Source organism: Scyliorhinus canicula, chromosome 10 (genome assembly GCF_902713615.1).
Source record: "Scyliorhinus canicula chromosome 10, sScyCan1.1, whole genome shotgun sequence".
Lineage (NCBI taxonomy): Eukaryota > Metazoa > Chordata > Chondrichthyes > Carcharhiniformes > Scyliorhinidae > Scyliorhinus > Scyliorhinus canicula.
The window spans coordinates 127,891,060-127,917,259 of NC_052155.1; the positions used below are offsets into that span (position 1 = coordinate 127,891,060).

Consider the following 26,200-nt stretch of genomic DNA (forward strand, 5'->3'; position numbering starts at 1 on the left):
CGGCCCCCTCTGGCGTGCCGCCAAAGGCCGTTCCTGCCGGCTGGCGGGGCGCCAACCACTCCGGCGCGGGCTTAGCCCCTCAAGGTTAGGGCTTGGCCCCTAAAGGTGCAGAGACTTCCGCACCTTTGGGGTGGCCCGATGCCGGAGTGGTTCACGCCACTCCATCCTGCCGGGACCCCCCACCCCGCCGGGTAGGGGAGAATCCCGCCCCTGGATTACGTACCAGCATCATGCCAAGACGCTCAACCACTTTCAATTGAGCTGCCGTTGGAAAATTCTGGAGATCAAGATGCCAGGACAAAATATCAGACTCTAAAGTGCTCACCCAAGCTGACATGCCAAGCGTCCATGCCACATTGAGACAATCACAACTGGGCTGGGCTGGTCATATTGCCAGAATACCTGACACCTTACCAAAGCAAACGTCTCTGGTGAGACTGAGCCTTGGGTACGCTCTCAGGACGGTCAAAGGCAATACCACGAGGGCACTCTGAAGGCTTCACTTAGGAGTTTTCATATGGATTTTGAGTCTTGTGAGAAGCTCGCCCAGGATTGCTGCACGTGGCACAATCAAAATCAAAATGATGTAGCCTCCTTTGAAAGCAAGAGCATATCAGAGGCAAAGAGAAAATCCTGAGCAGGCAACTCATCCAAAACTCAATCATCTAGGTTATTCTGTGTTATTTGCTGCAGAGCTTTCTGAACACAGATCAGTCACCTATGTATCCAGTGGAACCCTACCTAACACACCAAATGATGAACATGGTCATCTTCGCCTCAAAGGATGAACTGAGTTAATAACTACACAATGATTTGGCTCACAGTCAGTCCATCTTGAAATTCTGCAGCCATGAGTTAAGCAACACCTCAGTCTTAAGAGGTTCAGAAAGCAGTGCAACAGACAGGCACTTTCCAGATGCCAGTAGTACTTGGGAGAAGCTGATATTTAAGTTTTAGAGCACTGTAGCACCAAAGGTAAAGACAGCGGCAAGAAGAATATGTGACAAAAATGTACAGAGTGTTTAATTTTTAAACTTACTTTTTCCTGCAGTACAAAACATATGTAAGCGATTAAGACCCATGCTCACACAAATTATTCTACAACAGAAAAGCCACCAGTTTGGCTGCAGGAACTTAACAAACTATAAGTTTACGCCACATATGTCTGAGATGTTAACTTTGTACCAGCCATAGCCATTAAATGCAATCATAAATCTCTTTGCATTGAAAAAGTTGGTTATTAGTTCGGTGTGGATAAGTCAGTTTGATCTCCTCTGATTATGAAAGATGTGGGCCTGAATTTGCACTCCCGGCTCGGAAACACAACATTGGGATCATTCCCAAGCCACAAACCCAACCCGGGATGATCCCATTTTGAGTCTATGGACCAGGTTGGGATAAAGATGGAGTTGTGGCAGGCGATGCAGGCTGGGTGAAAGTATATCCTCGGCCTACTGTCACTTACCCTAGACTAGAAAAATAAACAACAAAACAAAAAACTCCCCTCTATCACCTCCTCCCCCCCCCCCCCCCCCCCCATCCCCCTCCTGATATACTCTCCATGCCCTATCCATATATCATAGAATCCCTACAGTGCAGAGGAGGCTATTCGGCCCATTGAGTTCTACACTGACCATCCGAATAAGCACCTGGGCCCACTCCTTCACCCTATCCCTGTAACCCCCTCACCCTTTGGAAACTAAGGGGCAATTTAACATGGCTAATACACCTAACCTGTCCATCTTTTGACTGTGGGAGGAAACCGGAACACCTGGAGGAAATCCATGCAGACATGGGAGGGAACATGCAAACTCCACACAGTCACCCAAGGCTGGAATTGAACCCGGGTCCCTGGCACTGTGAGGCAGGAGTGCTAACCACTGTGCCACAATGCCACCCCTGGGTGACACTTCATGTTGTCACGATCCTTCATGGACCCTCATATCCGCCATGCAAGCCTATGCCCCTCCACTCACCCCAATGGCCCTTTATATCCACCGTACAAAATTAGTGCCAGCTCATGCCAACCCATGACTCCCACCCATCACCTTTTTCTCTTACACCGAGCCCTGCCAACTCACCTGGTATGCAGCATGGGAAGATCTTAGAACCCATGCTGAGCTTAAATAGAGTTCTCAAATCTCTGTTGATTAATTCACTATTTCAAAAAACAACACTCATTGATAAAAAAACTCATTTACAAATTTAAGTTCCTTTAATCCCTTCTGAAAACAAGCAGCAAAGAGTTTATAATCACTTGGAGCTGCAAATCAATCTGTAAACAGAAAAGCACCTCTCTGTGATAGGAAAGGTTGTAGAATCAGTTATGTAGAACCTATTCTGTCATGTTAACCCTCAGGTTTAAATCAACAAACTGAGTGAAATAGCAAGCACTATTCTTTTTTAACATGACAGATTGCTCTTTTTAAAAAAAGAAATGGCTGGAGATTTAAATCCCTTGACAACTTGACTGCTATCTTGACAGTTCTCTTGACCTTCCGATGAGTTCATGCACTTTTTACACATTCCTGTTTATTTTCAACAATCCCGACAGTCACCTTACGACTTTCAAAAGACACCTTACTTCTCCCAAATGACACCTTCCTACTCCCACCCTACATCCTACCTCTCACAAAGGTATATCAGGACTGCCTTCAAAAGGGTACCCTACCTCTCGGAAAGGGTATCGCGGCTCTCCAAAGAAGCGCAGCTTCAAATCTTCCCCTACCTGGTCTAAAATACACGTCATGTTTTAGACAGACCACTATCCAAAATAAAATCTGACTGAAACTGTTGAACTCCATGTGCAGTTGTCTCCGTGAATCAAAGATGTATAAATTAGAACACTACCCCCAATTCGACCCTCCGTCCCACAAAATATGGATCCGGATTTGGATCTTTGCTACTGTTTCCACAAAGATGAAGCACATCACCAACTGTGCAAATATTTAGCCATTGTCATGAGCTGCCTTTTGCTTTAATACATTTGTAAGGGTGGCCACATGCCATGACCGCAAAGGGTTTTTGGCAAGTATGCAGTTAATAGCCACAGGATTACAGAGCAAGCTGGTTGTGCTATCAACATAGAATTGACAACAAGACTGTCATTTTGGAGCTCCGCAATACAGCTTTTGTTTTCTTTATTATTTCATGGGATGTATCACAGGCAAGGCCAACATTTGTTGCCCATCCCTAATTGCCCTTCAGTTAAGTGGAATTTGTAGGCCAGACCAGGTAAGGATGGCAGATGTCCTTCCACAAAGAGCAATAGTGAACCAGATGGGTTTTTACAACAATATGCAATGGGTTCATGGTCATCATTAGACTTTCACTTCCAGATTTTTTATTGAATTCAAATTTCACCATCTGTCATGGCGGGATTTGAACCAGGATCCCCAGAGCATTATCCTGGGTGTCTGGATTACTAGTCCACCTCCCCGTGATGCCATGTCTTGAGATCTTACAGCTGAAAATGCAGCAAGAAAGAATTGTTCACTCCTCTCCCTAAGCTGGTGCTATTTGAGGGGATCATTAGCTATTTATAGGTTTATTCCCTCTGACATTCCATAGCTGTTTCAGTTTTCAAAAGAACAGGGTGTGGTATGGCAGGTGTTAAAGTATCTTTTGCTGACTTCAAGACTCCTGCATTAAGAATTTTGCCCCAGGCATTGGAGCTTGAATCGACCTTCCTATGAAATCATACATGACTTTGATGATGTGCAGAGATCGTATAAGGCAGAACAAGCTGCGAGTGGAGAAACAGGAGGAGAAAGACTTGACCGCATCCACCAAAGGTGTTTGGAAAGGGCAGCACGGTAGCATTGTGAATAGCACAATTGCTTCACAGCTCCAGGGTCCCAGGTTCGATTCCGGCTTGGGTCACTGTCTGTGTGGAATGTGCACATTCTCCCCGTGTGTGCGTGGGTTTCCTCCGGGTGCTCCGGTTTCCTCCCACAGTCCAAAGATGTGCAGGTTAGGTGGATTGGCCATGATAAATAGCCCTTAGTGTCCAAAATTGCTCTTAGTGTTGGGTGTAGTTACTGGGCTGTGGGGATAGGTGGAGGTGTTGACCTTGGTAGGGTGCTCTTTCCAAGAGCCGGTGCAAACTCGATGGGCCGAATGGCCTCCTTCTGCACTGTAAAGAATGGCCTCCTTCTGCATCTATGAAAGCTAATCTCCTACCTGACCCCCAGTAGTGACCAATGATTGAGATATCTGTTCCTCACACAGGAGGTCCTGATTGAAATCTGCCAGCTGATGCAGCCTGAGAGCAGGACCTTGATTGCATTGCCAGTGGCTGTGGAGATGATTGTGGTCATGAACTTAAATGTGTAAGACCGCTTCCAGATATTAGCAACATCTCACATTTGCATGGCGCTGTTATATAACACAGGTGATTGAGAGATAAGTTCATTAAACTCTCGTCAGACAGAAGCAGATGGAGCAAACACATGGATTTACAAGGTTTACATGTTGCCCTGTGGTGCAGGATGCTACAGATTGTACGTGCATTGCTTTGTGGGGGATGGGGAGCATATGTCAATTCTGCACATGTATTGGAACTGAAACAGATTCCATTTCCTCAGCAGCAGCTATTCTCTGACCATAATGAGTTTTTCAAGCAGTTAATGGTGTGTATCCTGGCAGCAGTCATGATGCCTCCATTCTGTTACAGTCTGCTTTCCACCTGTATTTTCGCTCCCACAGCAAACCAAAGTCTGGTTACTAGGCGACCAACTCTAACCACTGATGACAAGATAATGACTGCAGTTCATTAACCCATATACACAGGCAGAGCCTGCATACAATGGGCTGCATTTCACCAAGATTGTCAGCACCACACCCTGACATCAGCACCATTCATGGGTCAACATCTTGCTGGAGGTGACCATTTAGTGGTCCACCTCGTGATATCTGACCAATTAGTATGATGGCAGGCACAATCAGGAGGTGGAAGCTGGAATTGTTGGGTCCCATTTATTGGCCTCCTGTCAGTCATCAAAGCAGATGCAGCCAGAGAATGTCTACCAAGGCAGCTTGCATGATAGGATGGTTTAGTGATATCCCCCCCTGCTGGAGGGGGGTATGAGCCATGTAGGATATATAGTGGGATGGGAAATTTTTGTCCCTCATGGCGTGTTTATTGGTGGCAGGAGGCAGTCCACTGTTGATCAGCGGCAGACCTTCTGGAAGATCCCCCAGGTGAGAACAGCTGGAAAATCTCCACCCCCCTTTATTTCCAGAGAATGTCAGGAGCAGGCCTGTCAGACAATTAATGGAGGCATGGTCAGAGACTTCCAGAGAAGTCAGCAGCCACAGTGTGGTAAGCAGGACTGAGGTCGCATGCGGAAAGTGCATCGATAACCTTCTGAGGTCTGGCAAGGATAGTATGATGAATTTTCCGAGCAACAGCAGTAAAACAAATGCAGAAGAAATGACCACAGAAAACCCACGAGGAGTCATTCCGGGGGGAGCAAGGTCAAACTGGTAATATAGGTGCCCATGGAGGAAGAGACCCTTGACGTTGGAATGGTGCCGATAGTGCAGGCAGTCAGAAATGGTGAGATTAGTGTGTGGCAGAGAGGTGGTGAAAGTTTAATTATTTCACGGGATGCGGGTATAGCTCGCTAGGCTAGCATTTATAGTCCGTTCCTAATGCCTTTCCATGATTGCACCTTGAAGCAGCTTCAAATTTTGTGAAATTGTTTCCACGAAGTCCCACTTGATGTGCTGACAGATGTTTGCTGTTGTAGCAGCAGCTGAGAATAATTGCTGTTTTCTCTCTTACACAGGGACAGTGCTGGAGGGTCACCAGCAGCCGGCAGCTGATTGTGGAGACTGTGGCTACCTCAGAGGGAGAATCATAGCTTGAGGTATCACCATTGCAGGGATCAAGCACGGATCCTCACATCACAGTTGGATCTCAAGTGACTCGAGAATGGGTAGAACAACATGACATGTGACTAGGTGATGGAGACAGGCCGCTATTGGGAGCAGGGCAACTCCAGCCATGCACACCAGATGGAAATGCTGAGCATTGTGGGCCAGGTACAAAATGGGTGCTGGTGGAACAGCAATTGGCAGATGTGTGGGCATTGGTCAGATTTTCCTGAGGCAATGTCGCCCCTTGCGCAGTGAATGGAGCAGTCCCTTCATGGCAGGAGTACAGTAACATTGCACACAGTTCTATCCCACATTGTTCTGCCATCGTACTCCATGAGATGAAAAAAATCATGAGCCATTTTCAAAGAATTAAAAAGCCTATCAAGAAAGTTTAAGATTGTGCAAACCATTCTGGGAGATAACAGGAAATAACATACCAAGGGTTATAATTGACCAGAAACTGAGTTGAATTAGCCATCTAAATACTGTGGCGATAAGGTTCAGTCTGGGGTTAGGAATCTTGCAGCGAGTAACTCACCTCTTGACTCCCCAAAGCCTGTACACAATCTACAAGCCACAAGTCAGGAATATGATGCCCTTTGCCTGGATGAGTGCAGCTCCAACAACATGCTGGCACAGTGGTTAGTACTGCTGTCTCACAGCACCCGGGACAAGGATTCGATTCTGACCTTGGGTGACTGATTGTGTGGAGTTTGCACGTTCTCCCCATGTCTGTGTGGGGTTCCTCCAGGTGCTCTGGTTTTCTCTCACAGTCCAAAGATGTGCAGGTTAGGTGGGATTACGAGGATATGGCAGGGGAGTGGGCCTGGGTACGATGCTCTTTCAGAGGGTCAGTGTAGACCTAATGGGCCAAATGGTCTCCTTCTGCACTGTTGGGGTTCTATGGATTCTGTGAAAATGCTTCACAGTATCCAGGATGAAGCAGCCTGCTTGATTGTGACCCCTTCCACAAACATTCACTCCCTCCACCACTGCCGCACACTGGCAGCAGTATGTACTATCTACATGATGCACTGAACGGACCTATAAAGGCTTCTTAGGTAAAGGGACATAATGGCAGGGGACATAATGGCCTTCTCACCTCAAAGGCTCCTGTGTGTCACATCAAGTTGGATGAATGGATTCTGTGTTCCAATTTGAATTAACTAAGAAGAGATTAAAAGCTAGCTGAAGGTGCTGCTCCAGTATCTGCCCGTGTGTGTGCGAATAAGCAGCTTTCTACTCTGAATGTGTATGATAAACTAACAGAAGATAACTAGATTTTGGAGGTAAATTTTGAAACTCTCTCTCTGACTCTGGAAGGCAGCAAAAGGATCGCAGCTGAAAAAAGAACTGGGGAATTTCTCTACCAAACCACTGAACACTGGAATCGAAGAATGAACTATTCACCTACTGTAGTCAATGGCATCAAATCATTTCTGTACCTTTTTAGTAGCTAATAAACTTACTCTATCTTTATCTCAAGAAAACTTGGACAAATTGGCTCATTTTTCAACATAACCATTGGGTGTGGGAAAGGTATGCATGGATAAGGGAACCTTGTTGGATCACACCTTGTTGCTACCAGCAGAGGGGTGTTGAACAAACACAGAGCCAGTGCATCCTCCCTCACCCCGGTTTGTAACAATTGGTGGGTATCCCAACTGGATGGTGACAAATCGAGGGGCCTCACCCGGATCAACAAAATTGGGGAACAACAATTGTGGGTGGTCGGAATATAATCTTTAAAAAAATCATTTTTGGGATGCGGGCATTGCTGACTAGGCCAACGTTATTGTCCATCCCTAATTGCCCTTAAACTGAGTGGCTTGCTCAGCTATTTCAGAGGACATTTAAAAGTCAATCTCATTACTGAAGACCTGGAGTCACACAGAGTCTGGGCGAGGCCTGCAGGTTTCCTTCCAAGAGGACATGTGAACCAGATGGATTTTTACAATGATTTCATCGTCCGCATTTGACTTTCAATTCATTGAGCGCCAGTCATCGCCATAATTTCTACCCATTAATTCTGCTTCTCTCCACAGATGTTACCTGAACTGCTGCGTGTTTCCTGTTGAGCATTTTATGTTTTTAATTTAGGATTTGAAGTTTGTTATCTCCACTATCACCACCTCATTCACTGCTTTATCCTGATGGAAAATTGCTGAGGAAGGCAACCCCACATGAAAATAATTTTTAGGAGGTGTGAATGCATGTGGCTGTCACCATGCACTGGTGTACACAGCAAAGAGTGGACAAAAAATGGAGGATGGTGACCATGGTCAACGGAACCCCCTGGCTGCCAGCAACCCAGTCAAAAGAGCCTTGTTTTGCTATTTATTGTTGAGCTACCCATAGAATCTATGACAAACCATCTGATAGTGCGCTAAAATTGGTGTTAACATTTGGGATTATACTCCCAGCAAGAATGGATAAGACTCCATGTGGAATACTACAGAATAAAACTCTAGTGTGACGTAAATGATCACAGATGCACATTAGCACAAGTGTTATTATGCTATTAAGGCTGAATAAAATGACTCATATTGCTTCCACTTTCAATTTCATCTGGAACGAAGATTATCTTTTCTCCTCAGTCTCTTCCTGGAGAATCAATCATTAAACTTTCAGGATATAATTTGAAAAAGTGAGACCAGCAATACTTCACACAAAAATAAAAACAAAATACTGTGGTTCCTGGAAATTTGAAATAAAAACAGAAAATGCTGGAGAAACCTAGCAGGTCTGACCGCATCTGTGGAGAGAGAAACAGAGTTAATGTTTTGAGTCTAATATGACTCTTCTCTGGAACTCACTGATGAAACCACTATCTATTTCAGTAGCTTTTTGATATTTTAATTTTCTGTTCAACAAGACTTGCTTCAGGTAATGTAACACCAAATTTACAAAAATATATCAATTTACACAGATTATTGCAATACTTCAATTTACCCACGAATGCTTTAATCCGAATGGTACATTATTGTTCTTGTCTTGAATAAAGTAAAGACAATGGCAGCCAAATATTGATGGCACTGTACTGGAATATGGAGGATAATCAGGGTGATAGGTAAACGTGGTTGCAGATTTTATTAATGCTGCTCAAGCACCATCTCATACAAGAATGCATCTCACTTTTAAAGCTCCTTGCAGTTTGCAAACAATGTGCAGCTTCCAGTAACAAAGAAAACTTCACTCGGAACTGTTGGACATTTATAGTGTATCATAACTATACCATGTGACAACTTGAAATTCTAGTCTGCATTCACTTTTTCTAGCTGACCAAAAAGCCATATTTCCAAATATGTGACTGAATATATTTACTGAGCTACATTTTGAGGATTGTGCTGGCATCAGTTAAACTTTTACAACTTTAAAAACTTGCATTTCTATAGCACCTTTGATGTATGACGGACTGCATAGTGCTTCCCAAGAGCATAATCTGACTGAAATTGACAACAAAGGTGGTATTAGGAGGGGTGACTAAAAGCTTTTATCTGGGTTCGATCCCACAGTCACTCTCCATGTGGAGTTTGCACAGTCTCCCCGTGTCTGCGTGGGTCTCACCCTCACAACCCAAGGATGTGCAGGCTAGGTGGATTGACCATGCTAAATTGCCCCTTAAATTGAAAAAAAAAAATAATTGGCTATTCTATATTTATGAAAGAAATTAAAAGCTTTTATGATTAAAAGTTATGATGATAGGAAATAAGGGATGTGGTGAGGGGAGGGTGAGATAGTTGCAGAGGCAAAGCATTCCAAGGTGGGAATTCTAGCGTTTAATGAACAGCTGAAGGTGCACTTGCCAATGGTTGGTGAAGGGAGTGGGTGATGTGTATAATATGCCAATGATGGAGGAGTTTAGAGATAGGGAGCGGGAAAGCCATTAAGAGATTTCACAAAAGTATAAGAATTTTAAATTTGGGACGTTTGTGGGCCAGGGGTTAATATGGGTGGGTGAGCAAAGGGGGATCGATGGGTGACATGGAAGTGGTGCAGAACAGCATATGGGCAGCAGAGTGAGTCTATGAGTGCAGGTTTATGGAGGATGAAAAATGGAAGCCAGTCAGCAGAACATTGGGATAGCGCAGTAAGGTTGTTTGGCCGAGAGCGTTATGACCATCTCTATGTACTAAATTGATCTTGTTTTAAATCATTTATATTAAAGCTGATACTTTGGATTGGCATTTTATGTGGGAGAATTCCCATGTGAAGTGCATAGCTTACCTGTTGAGTGTCTCCCAAGTTTCAACATACGTAGTGATCTCATCAACCGCAGGATCTGGACAACTTTCCCTACATTTTCCAATTCTGTGAAGCCTCCATAAAGTTGCTCCACCAGCATAGTGATGTAAAATGGAATCACAGCAATGAGATCAATGATATTCACCAGACTCTTAAGGAACTTGAACTTGTTTTTCACACATAAAAATCTCAGTAGATACTCTGCAGAGAACCAAGTAATGCAAAGGTACTCAACTGCGTTCAATAAAGGGGGATTCAGTACTGTATATTCGAGGGAAAAGAGAGCCATGTTTGCAATGGAAATGAGAACAAAGGCTACAGAAAGAATTCCAAATATTTTAGCGAGTTTCGAAGAGTCAGGTTTCTCCATCGTGAGCCAGAGTTTTTGTCTCAGTTTCTCACAAATTACTCCAGAGAAATCTTCCTCTTCATTCTGAACCACTTCTGTATCTTGTTTTATGTCTAAAGCTTCATTAATTTCTTTCCGTCTATAATATTTGTCTCGGCAGCAACTGTCAATGTTCAGCTCATCTATTCCCCAGTATTCAATTTCCTGCAAAAAGGACATTGCACAAAGTTCTTCATTCACATGCAATCTTCCAGTTTTATAATAATTTATGATGTACTTGAATGTCTGAGAACTCCGGTCAAAGAAATACTCATTGTCCACAAAATTGGCATCATCACATAGCTCCAGCACAGAATCCTGCTCCGACATCGCCAGTTTTCCCAGACGTGTTTCAGGGTGAGACAACAGGGTTTCATGTGACAAAATGAATCTGCTGCCGCCAACGTTTATGATAAAGACATTGAAAGGATGTTTATTCAGGTGTTCTTCACTGCAGAAAACGCTGGATTCCAGCGAGAAAGCTGAGCAATGATCTTCATTCTGTTCAACAAACCAAGGAGAACAATTGGGAGACTTCATGGTACATGGTCACTGATGATGGCCTGATGAATAAATTAAAAATCATCTTCGTCAGCACACACAAGAAACATTAATAACACTGCTATATCCCTTTTCATTGCATTATGCATTACCCATTAAGGTCCAAAAATGGATTACACAAAACATTTCATGAAAAGCCCCTTCAGCAATTCTCTTTTAGATTTCAAATTTAATAAAACTGTAAATGTCTCCAGCGCATGTGCTCATTATCATGAAATATGATTTTGAATGAATTTTTACCAATTTTTTACCAACAGCCGTACAAGAATCTTTACGACATGGCCTTAACCTAAACTAATGGAAAGGGTTATTGTAGCTTGAGCACTGGAAACTCTCCATCATTAAATATGATTGAGAAATCTGAAGCCAATACCCACAGGAAGAAAGCATCCTCTGGTGGATGCTTTTTCAGTTTGATTAAACGGCACTTGTAACTTTTATTGAAGTACATAGAATCAATATCAACACAAGATTGTGTTAAACCTTTGATGGGCTCTCTCAAGTTTTCACATTTAGGTTTCCAATAACCTTCTCCTTCTGATTCTCTTAGGAAAACTGTCCCTTTAATTCAAAATTCTCCTTGACATCAATTAACTTGGTATATGTCACTGGAACTTTTAATGTATTTGAAAACTTTCAGAAAGTCTTACTTTCCAAATGTCAATGATTCTTAAAGTAAACTTGCATGTTTTAGAAAATAGTTGACTTGACGTGACATAAAAATGCATTAACATGTTGTGAAAGTCGATCTGTGCTATTTGTTAATATGCGTGTAATTTATCCTTATATGGCTTATGCCTGGAGACTGAAGGTAACATTCAAGACATTGGGAAAGAATGTATCTAACCAATGACAGTAACACAATAAGAGAATTAACAATAAGAGAAGAAGCTGCAAATACTGGGGGTGCAATCTTCCGGCCTCATAACACTCGAGCTCCAGCTAACGTGGCCTGTGCATATCGGGAGAGGCCAGAAACGGGAACCACGGCAGGCGGCAAACAGCTTGCGATGCAACTGGCCTGCTCCCGTCGGCAAATTCAGAACCTCACCGTAGCGTGGCAGGAAACCAGTTATTACCACCTAAGCCCCATTTCCATTCAATTAATGAGGCCAGTCTTCCTGGTCACACTCCCCGAGCTGTCTGCTGCCACCACCTCATCCCGGCAGCACTGGCTGCCTTGTGGCTCACCCTCCGGGACACTCGGGGGGGGGGGGGGGGGGGGGGGGGGACGGGACAGGACAGGACATCTCTCCTGGCATCCATCGCTTCCAGGTGCTGCCCCAGGTCAGCATCCCCGAATCTTGGGGCCGGTCTCCTCAGCGCCATTGTTGCAAGCTGGCTGGGGTTGGCTGAGCAAGTGCAGCCTAAGTGCTGCTCGGCATTGTTGGCGAGGGGCTGGCGAGCGCGGTCCCGGCGAATCAGCTGGTGAGCCAGCATTCAGGGGGGGAAGCCCGTGAGGCCTCATTAAGTGGACCAATTAACATTGAATAATGTCGCCGCCGTCGCTTGGGTCGAGCGCCGGGAAACACGCGGCAATTCCCGCTCGCAGCACTTGGAAACTTTTCCGGAGAATTGCACTCTGGAAATCTGAACGTAACACAGGAAAAGATAGAAATAAATAACAGGGACTTTATCAATGACTGATTAAAGCTTCATTGTAATCTAGTATCATAAGTGAGTATAGGGGAGGGAATGGAGATAATTAACAGAATGGTCAAATAGATTTTTTTTTCAATTGCAAGAGGTGAAAACTCATTGAGATAATATCAATGCAACAATTAGAAGTATAAAAGGCAGTGAAATAGATAATTAGGACAATGAAGCTAATAGAAATAATGAGCCAATTGTGGATACTACGAAGTCCCAACAATGCAAGTACAAGTCCTTCCAAGTAGTCAAGTCAATCAATTTGCATGGTGTTCAATTACATTTACCGATGTATTATAGCGAATCGTCAAACGATGCAGGAAGGTTTAATATCAGTGGTAAAAGAGAAACTTGCATTTATAAAGTGTTGTGCCTGACCACTGGGTGTCAAAAGTGCTTTACAGCCAATGAAGTACTTTCGAAATGTATGAAGAAATATTCTGATAAATTGTCAGAGTGTGGGTTTCAATGAGAAATACGACTGGTAGCTCTCCAGCTGCACAGCCGAGTTTTGTCTCCAGATTCTCTGGCAGTCTGTGTATAGAGAATCTGGCGGTGTGGTTTCCGCTGTCACTATGATAGGGCGGGGCCTGATACAGCCGGCAACATTGGCCTCACAGAGATCAGGGCGTCATCTTAAACAAACTCCCTCTGAGTGGACACAAGGGGCGTAATTCTCCGCAACGGCTGACGCCAGCGTGAAACCTGGAGTGTTTCCCGCCGGCGTCGGAGGCCGTTCCTCGCCCCCTATTCTCCCCCCCCCCCCCCCCGGGGGGCTAGGAGCGGCGCTGCAGGAAACTCGGCCGCCGGTGCCTAAGTGACTTCAGCCGCGCATGCGCAGGTTGGCCGGCGCCAACCCGCGTATGCGCGGTTGCCGTCTTCCCCTCCGCTGCCCCGCAAGACGTGGCGGCTTGATCTTGCGGAGCGGCGGAGAGGAAAGAGTGCGTCCCTTAGAGACGCCGGCCAGTCCCCTCCCGAGCACGGCCGTGGTGCTCGATCCCCTCTCCGCCCCCCACAGGCCCCACACTTACCCGTCGCGCGCTGTTCACACCGGCAGCGACCATGTGGGGTTGCCGCCGGCGTGAACAGGTCAGGATCGTCAGGCCTCTCGGCCCATCCGGGCCGGAGAATCGGCGGCCGCCGTGAAAAACGGCAACCGGCGATTCTCAGAGCGGCCCTCCCGCGATTCTCCCACCCGGCCTGGGGAGCGGAGAATCGCGCCCAAGGGACCCCCCAAGGGCAACCTACAAGACGGGCATCGAGGACATTCCCCACATACATGAGGGGAACACCCCCAATGGTGCCCAAGGAGGGCCTGTCCCATCCCTGTCAGTGCCACTCTGGCACTGACAGGTTGGCATTGATAGGGGCAAGTGCCTGGCACTGCCTCTGTACATCCTTCTCCTGCCAGGGGCTATACTTACATTTACGCCCCCGGCTGGTTCTCCTCAACTGCGATCCTGTACCCCGGCCCGCGAAGGAGTCGACAATCTCTGTGCCTGGGCGCAGGGGGCAGAGGCTGTGAACATCATGAGAAACATCGTTCGGATTGGTCAGCATTGCCGAAAGAAACTGCACGATCTGCTCAGGGCGGCCAGGGTGACTTGGCAGCACTGTGCCCCAGAAACCAACCCCCTCCCATACGCCCGTAACCCTACCTCCCTTCCACCCGGAGGGCGGCAGAACCCCCACCCTGCACCACATGCCAGCACCCATACCGGCCGCCATGGCTGGGTGCCCTGGCAACTGAGGCCATCAGCTACCCACCCCCTGGGCTGCATGCATCGGACCGTCTACACTGTCGTTTTCTGCTTCTCCCGCCCCCCAGGAGAAGGCCGCCCTTAACCGTCTGGAGCAGGAGAAGACTGGAGGGGGACTTTCGGACCTTCTGCCCCTTACCACAGCAGAGCGGCAGGCCCTGGATGTGGTCAGTGGAAGTGAGGAATGGGCAGTCGCCGGGTTGGAGAACGGCGTCAGGCGAGGAAGTGAGGCCCCGCTGAGTTGCAGTTCCCCATGTTATGCTTGTCACCACCCACCCCACCCCCCCCTCCCCAACACCACCCACACACTCACCCTCGCCCCTCTCACACCACTCCACCATCCCCACTTCCCCCCAGCCCGGGGTCAAATCATACATGTTATTTTGTGTCTTACAGAAGCTGCAGGTGATGGGGCAGGCTCCCCACCCCCAGACACAGCCACAGCTCGAGCCCCAGGTGACGAACAGCGAAGGGGTCATCTACACAGACGCGAGCCATGGACCTGAGGCCCAGGACACCCCATTAGCTTGAGTCGGAGGATGACACTGACTTCCCGTCTCGCTGTCTCCAACACCCTCCACCATCCCAGAGACACTCATCTTGGTTGGGCACTTTAGTGAAGAGGCTCCTGTGACACTATCTGGTGCAAACCACACAAATGCTCTGCTGCAGCAGGTGGAGGTAGGAACTCCCGAGGGGGCGGGCGGTTGGAGGGCAGGCCGACCCCAGGGACTAGCTGCTGTACAGACGGGTTTCGGGCTTCTGGAACGGACAGTCACATCGATCGTGGAGGTGCAGTCGCAGAGTCAGGGACTATGAGGGGTTGTCGCGGATATCCAGAACCCGCAGGCGCCGGTGGAGGAGTCCAACTGCCTATGGAGCAAGAGTTGATGCCGGCCATGCATGCACCCAGGGCAACACCGCATGGAAGGTGTCCGCGGTGGAGGCCTTGGGGGGACGGGGGGGGGGGACGACGGACGATTTCTGCCATGTCCAAGGCCTGGGGCAATCTGTGCAGGCAGTGGCCCAGGACAGGGCTGCCCTTCACAGGCAACCAAATGCCAGGGCCACCTGGACATTGCAGCGGTGCTCCTGAACATGACCCAGTCACAGCGGGCCATGGCTGAGAGCATTGGCGGTATTGCCTAGGCACTGGCCGACATAGCACACAGAGGGAGGTGGCCCAGTCCCAGAGGGAGATTGCGCAGTCTCTGGCTGATTTGGCACAGACCCAGAAGGTGGTGGCACAGCCGCAGTGTGATGTGGCGAAATCCCAGATGAAGGTGGTCCACTCCCTGTGCTCCATGGCCGCAAGCATGCAGACCCTGGTCGAGACCAGAGCAGGCCTCCAAGACTGTCACAGCAGGGTGGCAGGGAAGCCTCAGGGGTTAGTTGCGCTCACACCCCCATCCCATGGATTAGCCCTGGGACTATCAGGCATCCCAAGGGAGGAGGAGGAGGCCCCGGAAGACATCCAGTAAAGGTGATCCCGGACACAGGGAGGGAATCACAGCAGGCCGCCTCCACTCATGATGTAGCATCTGAGGATCCACCAAGACGTGACGCTACAGCCTGTAAGGCCAGAAAATTAGACAGCAGTTAAGTTGGCAGGGACAGGGCAGCACGGTGGCGCAGTGGTAGCAATGCAGTCTCACAGCGCCGAGGTCCCAGGCTCGATCCCAGCTCTGGGTCACTGTCCGTGTGCAGTTTGCACATTCTCCCCGTGTTTGAGTGGGTTTCTCCCCCACAATCCAAAGATGTGCAAGGTAGGTGGATTGAACACGCTAAATTGCCCCTTAATTGGAAAAAATTAATTGGGTACTCTAAATTTATGAAAAAAAAAGTTGGCAGGAACTACTGTGGTCGTTGCCCTTGGGCAGGCAGTGTGATGCCCCACTGGCGGTTTGGGGGGTTGGTATGGCTGAGGGTGTAGTGGAAGGTGGGTGTTGGGGTGCGGGGATGGTAGGGAGGAGGGTAGGTGCTGGGTGCAGGGATACCCATATGGCTGGTGGCACTCTGCGCATGTAGGGGCCACGTTAGGTGATCAGTGGGGTGAGCAGCAAGCTGGCTGCCTTGCTGGCCGTGGCAATGGCGGGCTGTTTCTGGACATCCTGGTCCCGTGAAAGGGTCACCCTAGCTCCAGGGCCCATCCCCCGTCAAAGATACCCCCCCCACACACACCCGAGCCAGCCCGGCCAGTGTGGGACTTGCAGCCCATGATCGCGCCTCTCTGTTTCCTACCTCCTCTCTCCCTCGTCAGCCATGACATCTGTTTCATGATTTTTAAAAGCACAAGTGAACCTCGCCCTTGAGATTTACCCCTAGTGGAGGCAGAGAACAGGGGAGGCCCTGGAGAATACTGGGTCAGGCCCGCTAATGATATGTCAATGGCATTTACTGTACGTGCACCGTGGAATGCTTTCACGCCGCCGTAGAGGCGTCGAAAAATTGTGATTTGCCGTGAATCCAACGCCCGCCATGATTTCGGTGTCGGAACCATTTCTCCGCTCAATCACGTTTCCCGATTCCGCCGTCAGGTGACGGAGAATCCTGCCCGAGGTCTTGTCCGCGAGAATCTTACTTCCTCAGCTCTGACGAGATTTTGGGTTCAAAAGCGCTCCCGTCGTCACTGTTGAAATTCAGGAAACGAGGCAGCCAATTTGCACACAGCAACTTCCCACAAAGAGCAATATGATGACAAGCAGATAATATGTTTTGTGTGATGTTGATAGAGGGTCAGTTCGTGTTCGGGACACCAGGGGTAACTTCCCTGCTCTTTTTCAAAATAGTGCCATGGAATCTTTTATATTCACCAGATGGGGAAGATGGGTTTAGATTTGAAGTCTCATCCAGAAGAAGCTAGTTCTGACAATGGAGCCTTGTTAACTAGAGGTGATGTCCATATAATGAAGCTTTTTGTGGTTCATTTCAGGACATTTTAGGCACACAGCCCATGATTTCCAAAGCAGCACCATCTTTGAGCAACATTCCCTGCTGGGAGCGCACAATAACAGAATCATCTGCGATGGGAAAACACTGTGAACAGAAACTTTATATTTTAGGCACGGGTGAAAGTCTCAGATACATAGTTTGCAACCTAAATGTTAAGGCCAGAGTTTTCCAGCCATTCACGGCGGCGGGATCTCTGGTCCCACTGACGGCGAACCTCTGCCATGAGTTTTGTTTTAATTAACGGTATTTTCTGCTCCTCTTTCACCATAACACCTGCTACAGGGATGAGTGGATAATCCTGGCCAATGTGTTAATTTGAGAGGGTGCTTTCTGATCGAGCTTTCCTCCAGGTTTCATCAGTGTTGTGGAGTTGAGGACATCTGATTTGTATCCAAAAGGAGTTTTGTAAAGCCAGATGGTGATTGAGAGGGTCTTAAAAATCTCTATCGATGGAAGGCCCAAGTCGCTGCTAATATGAGTTATGTTGCTGCGTCATGTGAATTGGTGGAATGGGTGGTATTTGAGAGGACTGGTATCCACTGAATTGTAGTCCATCTCAAAGTCGCAGAGATTACACTCATTACTAAATTAAGTTGTGTGTCAATGAGTTGATGTGATGACTTGAGGCTCATACAGGTGCACACAGTAATCAACAAAAAGACCAGAACTGCAGGAGAAGTATGAAGGACAGTGGTTTTTGCACCCTAAGTTGCTTTAGAAGGTGGTGATGGTAAGTTAAGGAGCAGTCAGCGGTCACTCCAAGATAGGGGGGAGTCAGGTCATACCACATATTTTATCTCCACAGAATGTGACATTCATGCTGCTGTGTGCCTTGCCATTTTCAAGACGGAATGCAGAGACGATGGACTTGGCTGGGTTTGTTTTCAGTCTCCACTTGTAGAAATATTTAACCATTCTTGACAGGTTAGATGTTAGTGCGGTTTCCTTTTCCTGGAAATATTTTGCTTAAGGTGTTAAGGCAATATCATTGGCTTCAATAAATTTTCATGATGATGTGGTCGGCATGTTGCCTGTGCAAAGATTACAGCACAGGAACAGGCCTTCGGCCCTCCAAACCTGCGCCAGCAATGCTGCCAGTCTAACCTAAAACCTTCTGCACTTCCAGGGTCCGGATCCCTCTATTCTAATCCTATTCATGTATTTGTCAAGACACCCCTTAAACATCACTATCGTACCTGCTTCCACCACCTCCTCCAGCAGCGAGTTCCAGGCACCTACTACCCTCTGTGTAAAAAACTTCCCTTGTACATCTTCTCAAAACTTTACCGCTCACATTTTAAACCTATGTCCCCCAGTAATTGACTCTTGCACCCTGGGAAAAAGCTTCTGACTATGTAGATGTTCAAAAGGTGTTTATGTCAATTCCCTATGGGAATTGTTAAATTATTTTGGGAGTGTTGACTTTGTCTCCTTGGTAGAGAAATGTTGCTCAGAAATGTTGTTATGGGCCAGGGTTTAGAAACTCCAAAGTATATTATGAAGTTCACCTGACCTGCAACTTTTATGTTGAATTTGGCGAGGATGAGCACAAAAGCCTTCGCTGCAGGTATGATTCACCAGACCTCCTGGACACTTTAATCAAAACAAGGTTTATTCTAAGAACACTGTTAACATATATATATATTTTTTTAAACGCAGCAAGAACTTTTATCAATTACAAACATAAAGACACACACAGCTACAGCAATCTATGTATGTAAAAATTAATGAATTCCCCCTTTGCTGTTCCAATTCAATAACAAAATCCAATAAACCAAACCCCTTTTCAAGAGCATGGCCCAGCACATTGTATGCTCATTTGAATGGGACTGGTCCTTTTCCTAAAATTCTGATCCAGGTCCAAACAGCAGATTCAAATTCCTTCTGGAAACCAACTATATTTTTAAAGTTACCAAGGCAGTTAGCCACAACCAATGGCCTTTATACTGGAAAAGTTTTAAAAATGAAACCAGAGGAAAACAGGGACAAAAAACTTCTTTCTCGTTCTGTAGTCCAAAGCAGTCAAACTGAAACTCCCTCTCACCTCACAGCCACAGCACAATGTGCTACAAATCACATGATAGGAGACTAAACCTTTCTTAAAGGAACACTCAAACAACAATGTCCACAGCAGCCGAAGTCATTTGGCACATGGTAGCAACAGGCACAATTTGAGCATCAGTCTACGTTTTACATAGAATTTGTAGGCTAAACAAATGTCAATGAAAGCAGCTTCAATCTTAATTAAAACTAGCCTCAGTGGTTGTGGTGATAGGAAGGACTTGTTCACAAAAGAAAATTCCGCTTTTCATCAACCGTGGCAAGTATTTTCACCAGACTGTATGATTGTTCACCATATTTGACACAATTAATACCCAGAGCTTAGCTCCAACTGCAACCTCTAGTAATGCGAAACTGAAAAATAGTTTTAATTCCTGCTACTGCCATTGTTGAATTAAGGAACATTAACTCTAGTTTTTAAACTGCGCCAGGTTGTTTGTGGAAATTCAAAATAAGACACTTCATCACTGATTTATTTAATTAACAATGGCTAAAAGTAAACCACAATTTTGGAACAAGCAGGATACGGATGGGATCCAGGCTATAAATTATAAGCATTAAATCTCACTATATACGCAATGATGTGCTTTTGTACATCTTTGGTCAAAAGATTTGCATCATCAATATTAAAGTTTTCAACAAGCATTACTGGGGGAAGATTTTCTCAGAGCCATGTATTAGCAATATTATAAATTCAGTGTCAAAGTATCTCTCATGTTAATTTATTACACAATATAATTCAACGAGAAATAGCAAAATTGAGGAAACCTTCCAGCTAAATTGCCAAGTCATTAAAGAAAGAAAACAATAACATTTATATAACGTCTTTCATAAACTCAGGACATTCCAATGTGCTTTACAGCCAATTAAATAGTTTTGAAGTGTAGTTACTTTTATAATGTGGAAGAGCAGAGCAGCTAATATGCACACAGCAAAGTCCCACAAACATCACTGAAATTATTGGTCAAATAAATTGTTTAAGCAATGCTAACTGAGAGATAAATACCAGCCAAGATGAAAATATACTAATCAGACTAAATTTTTACCGAGCAGTTCAGTTGAAGATTAATGTCGATTGTACTATCATTATAAGCAGATTATGTTGAGAAAAGATTCGATGGAGATGCTCAAAATCTTGGACTAAATAAGGAGAAACAGTGACGGAAAGATCAGTAACCCAGAGACAGATTAAATGTGGTGAGATGAGGGATTTAAAAAAAAATGCAGCAGATTGTTTTATTTGGAAAGTATTACCTGACAGTGTTTGTTGAAACAGGTTCAATGGTAATTTTCAAAAGGGAATTGGATAAATACTTTGTGGGTGCAACCGTACATCAAGTGTAACATACTGGGCATGTCCCGAGTCAGGTCGATTTCACGAGAGACCTCGCGCGAGATTTACTCGGCTCATCACGTCTCGCGAGATCTAACGAGATCTCGTGAAACGTCGTGATTTGGATCCCGCCAACAATGGGGACCTAAATTTGCATATTCAAGAGAGCAGTTAGGCTCAGGCAATCAGATGCCCCTGGGTGGTCGGCCTCTGGGCAGGGTGGTACCTTGGCACTGCTGATGTCATCTGGGCACTCTGGCACTGCCAGGCTGGAAAGGGAACTTCCAGAGTGCCTAGTTAGCATCTTGCCCTCACCAGGGATCAGACCTGGGGGTGCCCTGCCCTTATGAGGTGAGGTGATGGGGCTCGAGGATCCCTAATTGGTTTGTTGGGAAACACCCCCCTAAATGCACCCGCAATGGGACTGTTTGTTTTGTTAAATCGTGCCCAATATCTCAGCTTGATTGTGTGTTACATAATCGCAATATTATGAAGCTTTAGTCTATGTTCCTAATACAGTGTGATTTGCCATGGTTATGTTAACACCGTGTATTCAGCATGTCCTTGACAGATTTCCAAAAGTTGTTATTCTTCTGTTACGTGTATTATAAATGTGAGGTTTCATATGTTTTATACCATATCATTAGTATAAAATAGAGTAGTGAAGAGTCATGTAATCTGTCATGAGTTCCACTTACAAGAAGCCTGTCACCTTTCTCATCATGAAGATTGGGGACCCAGGCTGTGACTTGCTGAGAGCAAAATGCAAATTGATTACACCTGAAAATAAAGGTACAGACAACTGGGCTAACTGAAGACAAACGTTCTGTCTCAGAGTTTTTGAATAGAAATATGGAGAGAGAGAGAGAGAGATCGAAGTCTCACAGAGAGAAAGGCTGCAACTGGTGTGGTCAGCAGAGGGGAGAAGGCTGCTGGTCCCCTGCAAACTACCAAGCAGGGCGTGGGAGGGAAGGTGATTTCTTATTGAACTGATGCTGTGGCAATCTAAAGACTCTGGATGATTTTCCCTGGTGAAGCTTGGAGGAAAAATCACTAGAATGATCTTACTGCTGAAAGTTGGCTCAGGGATTCTCATTGTATTTATGGAAAGGAACTTCAACGGACACTGTGCATGATAACTCAGCAAAAGGAGGAGACATGGACGCTTTGAAAGTTGACAGTAACCATGGACTGGGTCCTGTAAAATCCGCAATTCCGTGGAGTTGTTGCCATAAAGTATAAATAGGGTGTGGGGTTATATAAGAGATATATTTTTGGCAGTTTAGACTATTAGTTGCTAACTAAGTAATGTTTAGTCGTGTTGCTTTTATTGTGTTTGTTACAGTAAAAGTCTGAAAACATGAAATGTTGTCACATGATTCCTTTGAGACATTCTCCGAGAATTCAAATAAAAACAGGAAATTCTGGGAAAATTCAACCAATTTGGTTTCATCTATGGAGAGAGAGAAAAAAATCAAAATAGAGGACAGACTTCATGCTCTGAAGTTGTTGAACTCATAAATGTTAAGTCCAGAAGGCTGTAAAGTGCGTAATCTGAAAATAATGTGCTGTTCTTCCAATTTCCGTTGGGCTTCACTGGAACATGGCAGTAGGCGGAGGTCAGAAGCGTGAACACAAGAACAAGATGGTGATTTAAAATGGCAACAACAGGAAAGGCGGGGTCATGCTTGCAGACTGAGAGAAGGTGTTTTGCAAAGCGGTCACCCAGTCTGAATATAGTTTCTCCAATGCAGTAGACCAAATTGAAAGAGGTGCAAGTGAATCGGTTCCTCTGGAATCACCTCCTATGCTGTAGCCACTGCAATTGCACCTCGCCGACTGGGAGTGGACAAAACTATTCCTTGACAAGGACTAGAGATTTGTGTAAGAGTGGTTTTGTTTAAAGTGATTGTTATGCACCAAATTCCTGCAACGTTTCTTTGGTTTGATGGATAGTGATCAAACCACATTGTGACAGAAATATCCATAAAAAGATTTGGTTAGGTTGATGACTTCCATCTGGAGGCTGGAAAGATTGAATTAAAAGGGACTGCTGTTACAGAAGTGATGGTACATACAATACCTAACTGTAAAAATGAGACTTTTGAAGGTGCAGAGTGTCTCCCAACTCTTCCACCTGGGATTTGGGGAAAGATTTGCAAATGGGAAAATCCGGTGCTTAGCCTGTTGAAAATGGCAGGAACACTGCAAACGATCAGGCCATCATTTAAAACACTCTCAAATCCCACAGTGACAGTTAATTATTTCATAGGGCAAGCACCCGAACAGACATCAAATTCAATGGGCTCTCAGTGGATATCAGACATGAGAACTCGATGGAAATTTTGGAGGTCGAGCACCCAATTTATCAATGCTAAGTAGGTGATGATGAGTTGAAAATCTGACTCATAATTTTTACTCTTACAATTACTGAAGCTCAAACATTTCTCTGATACCTTTCTGTTTCTCCTTAATTGATTGAGGTGTACATTTTGACCCATGATGAGTCAAGGGAATAATGCATTTTACAGATAACTAAAGGGTATAATTGAACAAAATGGGAATAAAGTCCCATAGCGAGCATGTTTAGTCACGTGCATTCTGGCGCTTGCTGCACCGAGAAACACAAGGCAATGAAAAGCATTGCCGAGGCGGCACATAGCCCCATTCTTCACACTGAGGAGCTCCGCTCACTGGAGCTCCTCAGTGTAGCAAACGATCAGGCCGTCATTTAAAATTGGCATCCCGATCTCTGAGTCCCCAGAAACAATTCCCTCAAAGCCCCAATACACCATGCCTCAACCCTAAAGCTCTGCCATGACCCACACAGGGCACCAACAGGCTGATCGCACACGTGCAAAAAATGCCAGTTTGCAAGCTTGGCAGTGCCACCTGGGTTGTGCCCAAAGGGCATACACGTGGGGGCCTCCAGTCCCCTGGTAGACCCCTGTAAGTGCCGTTCCGGCTGGTCCTCGTTTGTGGAGACCAGTACTAAACGACGCTCGACCACCATCTCCGAGGCAAAGGAGATTGATCCCATGCCTCGGGTAACTTGGGAACCTGCACAATAAAGTGAGACTAGCTGTCTCGCTTTAATATGCAGATTTGCTAAAAGGTGACACCGCCCACAATGGGCAGGATTCACAACCCAATGTCTTGCGAGATCCCGTTAGATCTCACAGGGCGTTGCGAGCCAGGTAGCTCCCCGGAGCAGGGGCTCCTGGCTATTATCAGCCACGCTGCGCCGTGGTGAGCTGCTGTGGCGAGCCATTCGATCACGGCCAAAGCAAGGTATACATAAATGTCATCACCCTGTAATCAGCAAGAAAGTATTAATTTAAGGATTAAGATACTTTGGTGCCATGGATCGTCATCAGATCCAGGGTGAGATCTACTGGTTGTTCACGCCGGCAGGATCTTCCAGTCCCACCGACGGCACACCCCTCCCCCCCCCCCCCCCCCCCCCCCCCCCTCCCACCACCCACCCAACGTGGATGTCCCTGTGGCGTGGAATGGATTCAATGGGAAATTCCATTGATAACCGTGGGACCAGAAGATCCTGTCGCTGCCCAATGGTGGGCCACCATCCATCACTGTGAAACAAGGCACGGGGAGGCCAGAGATGTACACATTAGTCAATAGATTCAAAATTAAATCTGAACCCAAGCATATAATACTAAATTGCAGTGAAAATATGAAGGACAATTAAACTCAAGCATTGTTTTCAAAAGTTTAAAATTACGTGAAAGCTATGCTTGACAAGTTAGTTACTGCATTGGTGTGAAGGGCCTTTTTCAGTTGCTTCAAAATAAATAGGTTAACTGCTTTGTCAAAATGCTGCACATAGAAATTTTACACAAGTGTGTGCACCAAGGTGCTAAAGTTAGAACACAAAATGATAACCACCCCATGAGATTTGCATTACTCAGCAAGCATAATTTTACTCAGAAATAGGCACAACTGGACCCCAAGTGAGTGTCTCATAGAACTTCAGGCCAACAGGAACTTATGATAGGATTCCCATATTTTACAATTATTTTATTTTCCAGAAATGTAAAAGAAAACTCAGATTTGAGAGTGAATCATTCAGTGAATGGCAGACATCTCTGGGGCTTCTTGTGAATCATTCTCCATTGATGGGCACCCTTCAACACATTGCCATACATCATTGAAGTGCTTCCTGCACACATATAACAGATTAGGTTAATTGTTAATGTTGCAGATATTCCACTGAACCCAACAAGATCTAACTCTCAGTAACCCAGTTTAGTGTAGGTGACTTCTTATCAAATTGCTTGATATTATAGTTCTAAAAAAAACAATGGATGACATGACTAAGGAGGCTGCCAGTTGATGGAAAATGAGTATTTCCCAAAGTGTGAAGCTCACTACTTCGACTGCCACTACATTTACTTTCTTTCCCATCCCCTCTGAACGACAATGTGCTATTAGCTGCCCAATCTAAGCAAACAGAAAGATTCTCTTCAGCTACCCTTCAAAATTAAATGGACCATCAAACACCATCCTTTCACTTCATATGGTGGCTACTCAATTCCGCAAATTAATTGGCCCACCTTTATCTGTCCTGATTGTGGAGTAATTTGACTTTGTGCAATACCAAGGTACCTCTAAAGAAACTAACTAAAAACTGATGAAGGCTCATATGAACTCCAAATGTTGACTTTGTTTTCTCTCCCTATGGATGCTGCTAGGCCAGTTGAGTTTTTCCCTGGTTTTGTATCAGATTCCATCATCCTCAGTATTTTGCTGTTAAACTAAAAACTATGACCGGAACTTTACAACCATTTACACTGGCGGGGGGGGGGGGGCGGGATTCTCTCAGCCCACACTGTGAGATACTTTGGTGCCATGGATCTTCATCAGATCCAGGATGAGATCTACTGGTTGTTCACGCCGGCAGGATCATCCAGCCCCACCGACGGCCGGAGAATCGCCGGACCGGGCGGAATCGCATGACCCCGCTCTGACGCCGGTCCGCCAATTCTCCGGAGAGCGGAGAATTGGCACCATTGGCGCCGGCACGGTTGGCGCGCCGCCGGTCAGGGGCCGCTATAAGCGCCCGCCCCCCGGTGATTCTCCGCCCGGGATGGGCCGAGCGGCCGCATAAAAAATCAAAGTCCCGCCGGCGCCATTCACGTGTGGTCTTACCCGGCGGGACCTCGGCATCCATCCGGGGGCGGCCTGCTGCGGGAGTGAGGGGGGATCCGAACCCGGAGGGGACCTCTGCTGTGGCCTGGCCCGCGATCGGGGCCTACCGATCGGCAGGCAGGCCTCTTGGGCTGGGGGCCTCTTTTGCTCCATGCCGGCCGCTGTAGCTCCACGCCATGTTGCCTTGGGGCCGGTGTG

The 26,200-nt window shown here is 46.2% G+C and overlaps 1 protein-coding gene across 6 annotated transcripts in view; it reads right to left on the reverse strand.

Annotated features, from left to right (window-relative positions):
- The window catches only part of kcnv1 (potassium voltage-gated channel modifier subfamily V member 1), a 59,059-nt gene that overhangs the window by 13,822 nt on the left and 19,037 nt on the right, over window positions 1–26,200 (reverse strand). For 4 of the 6 annotated variants that reach the window (XM_038809751.1, XM_038809750.1, XM_038809752.1 and 1 more), the window contains one exon: window positions 10,111–11,079. In XM_038809751.1, the coding sequence (XP_038665679.1) occupies window positions 10,111–11,056 (946 nt within the window). In that variant the 5' untranslated portion in view covers window positions 11,057–11,079. The remainder of the gene's footprint in view (window positions 1–10,110; window positions 11,080–26,200) is intronic. The other 2 variants (XM_038809749.1, XM_038809754.1) reach the window with 1 other exon arrangement.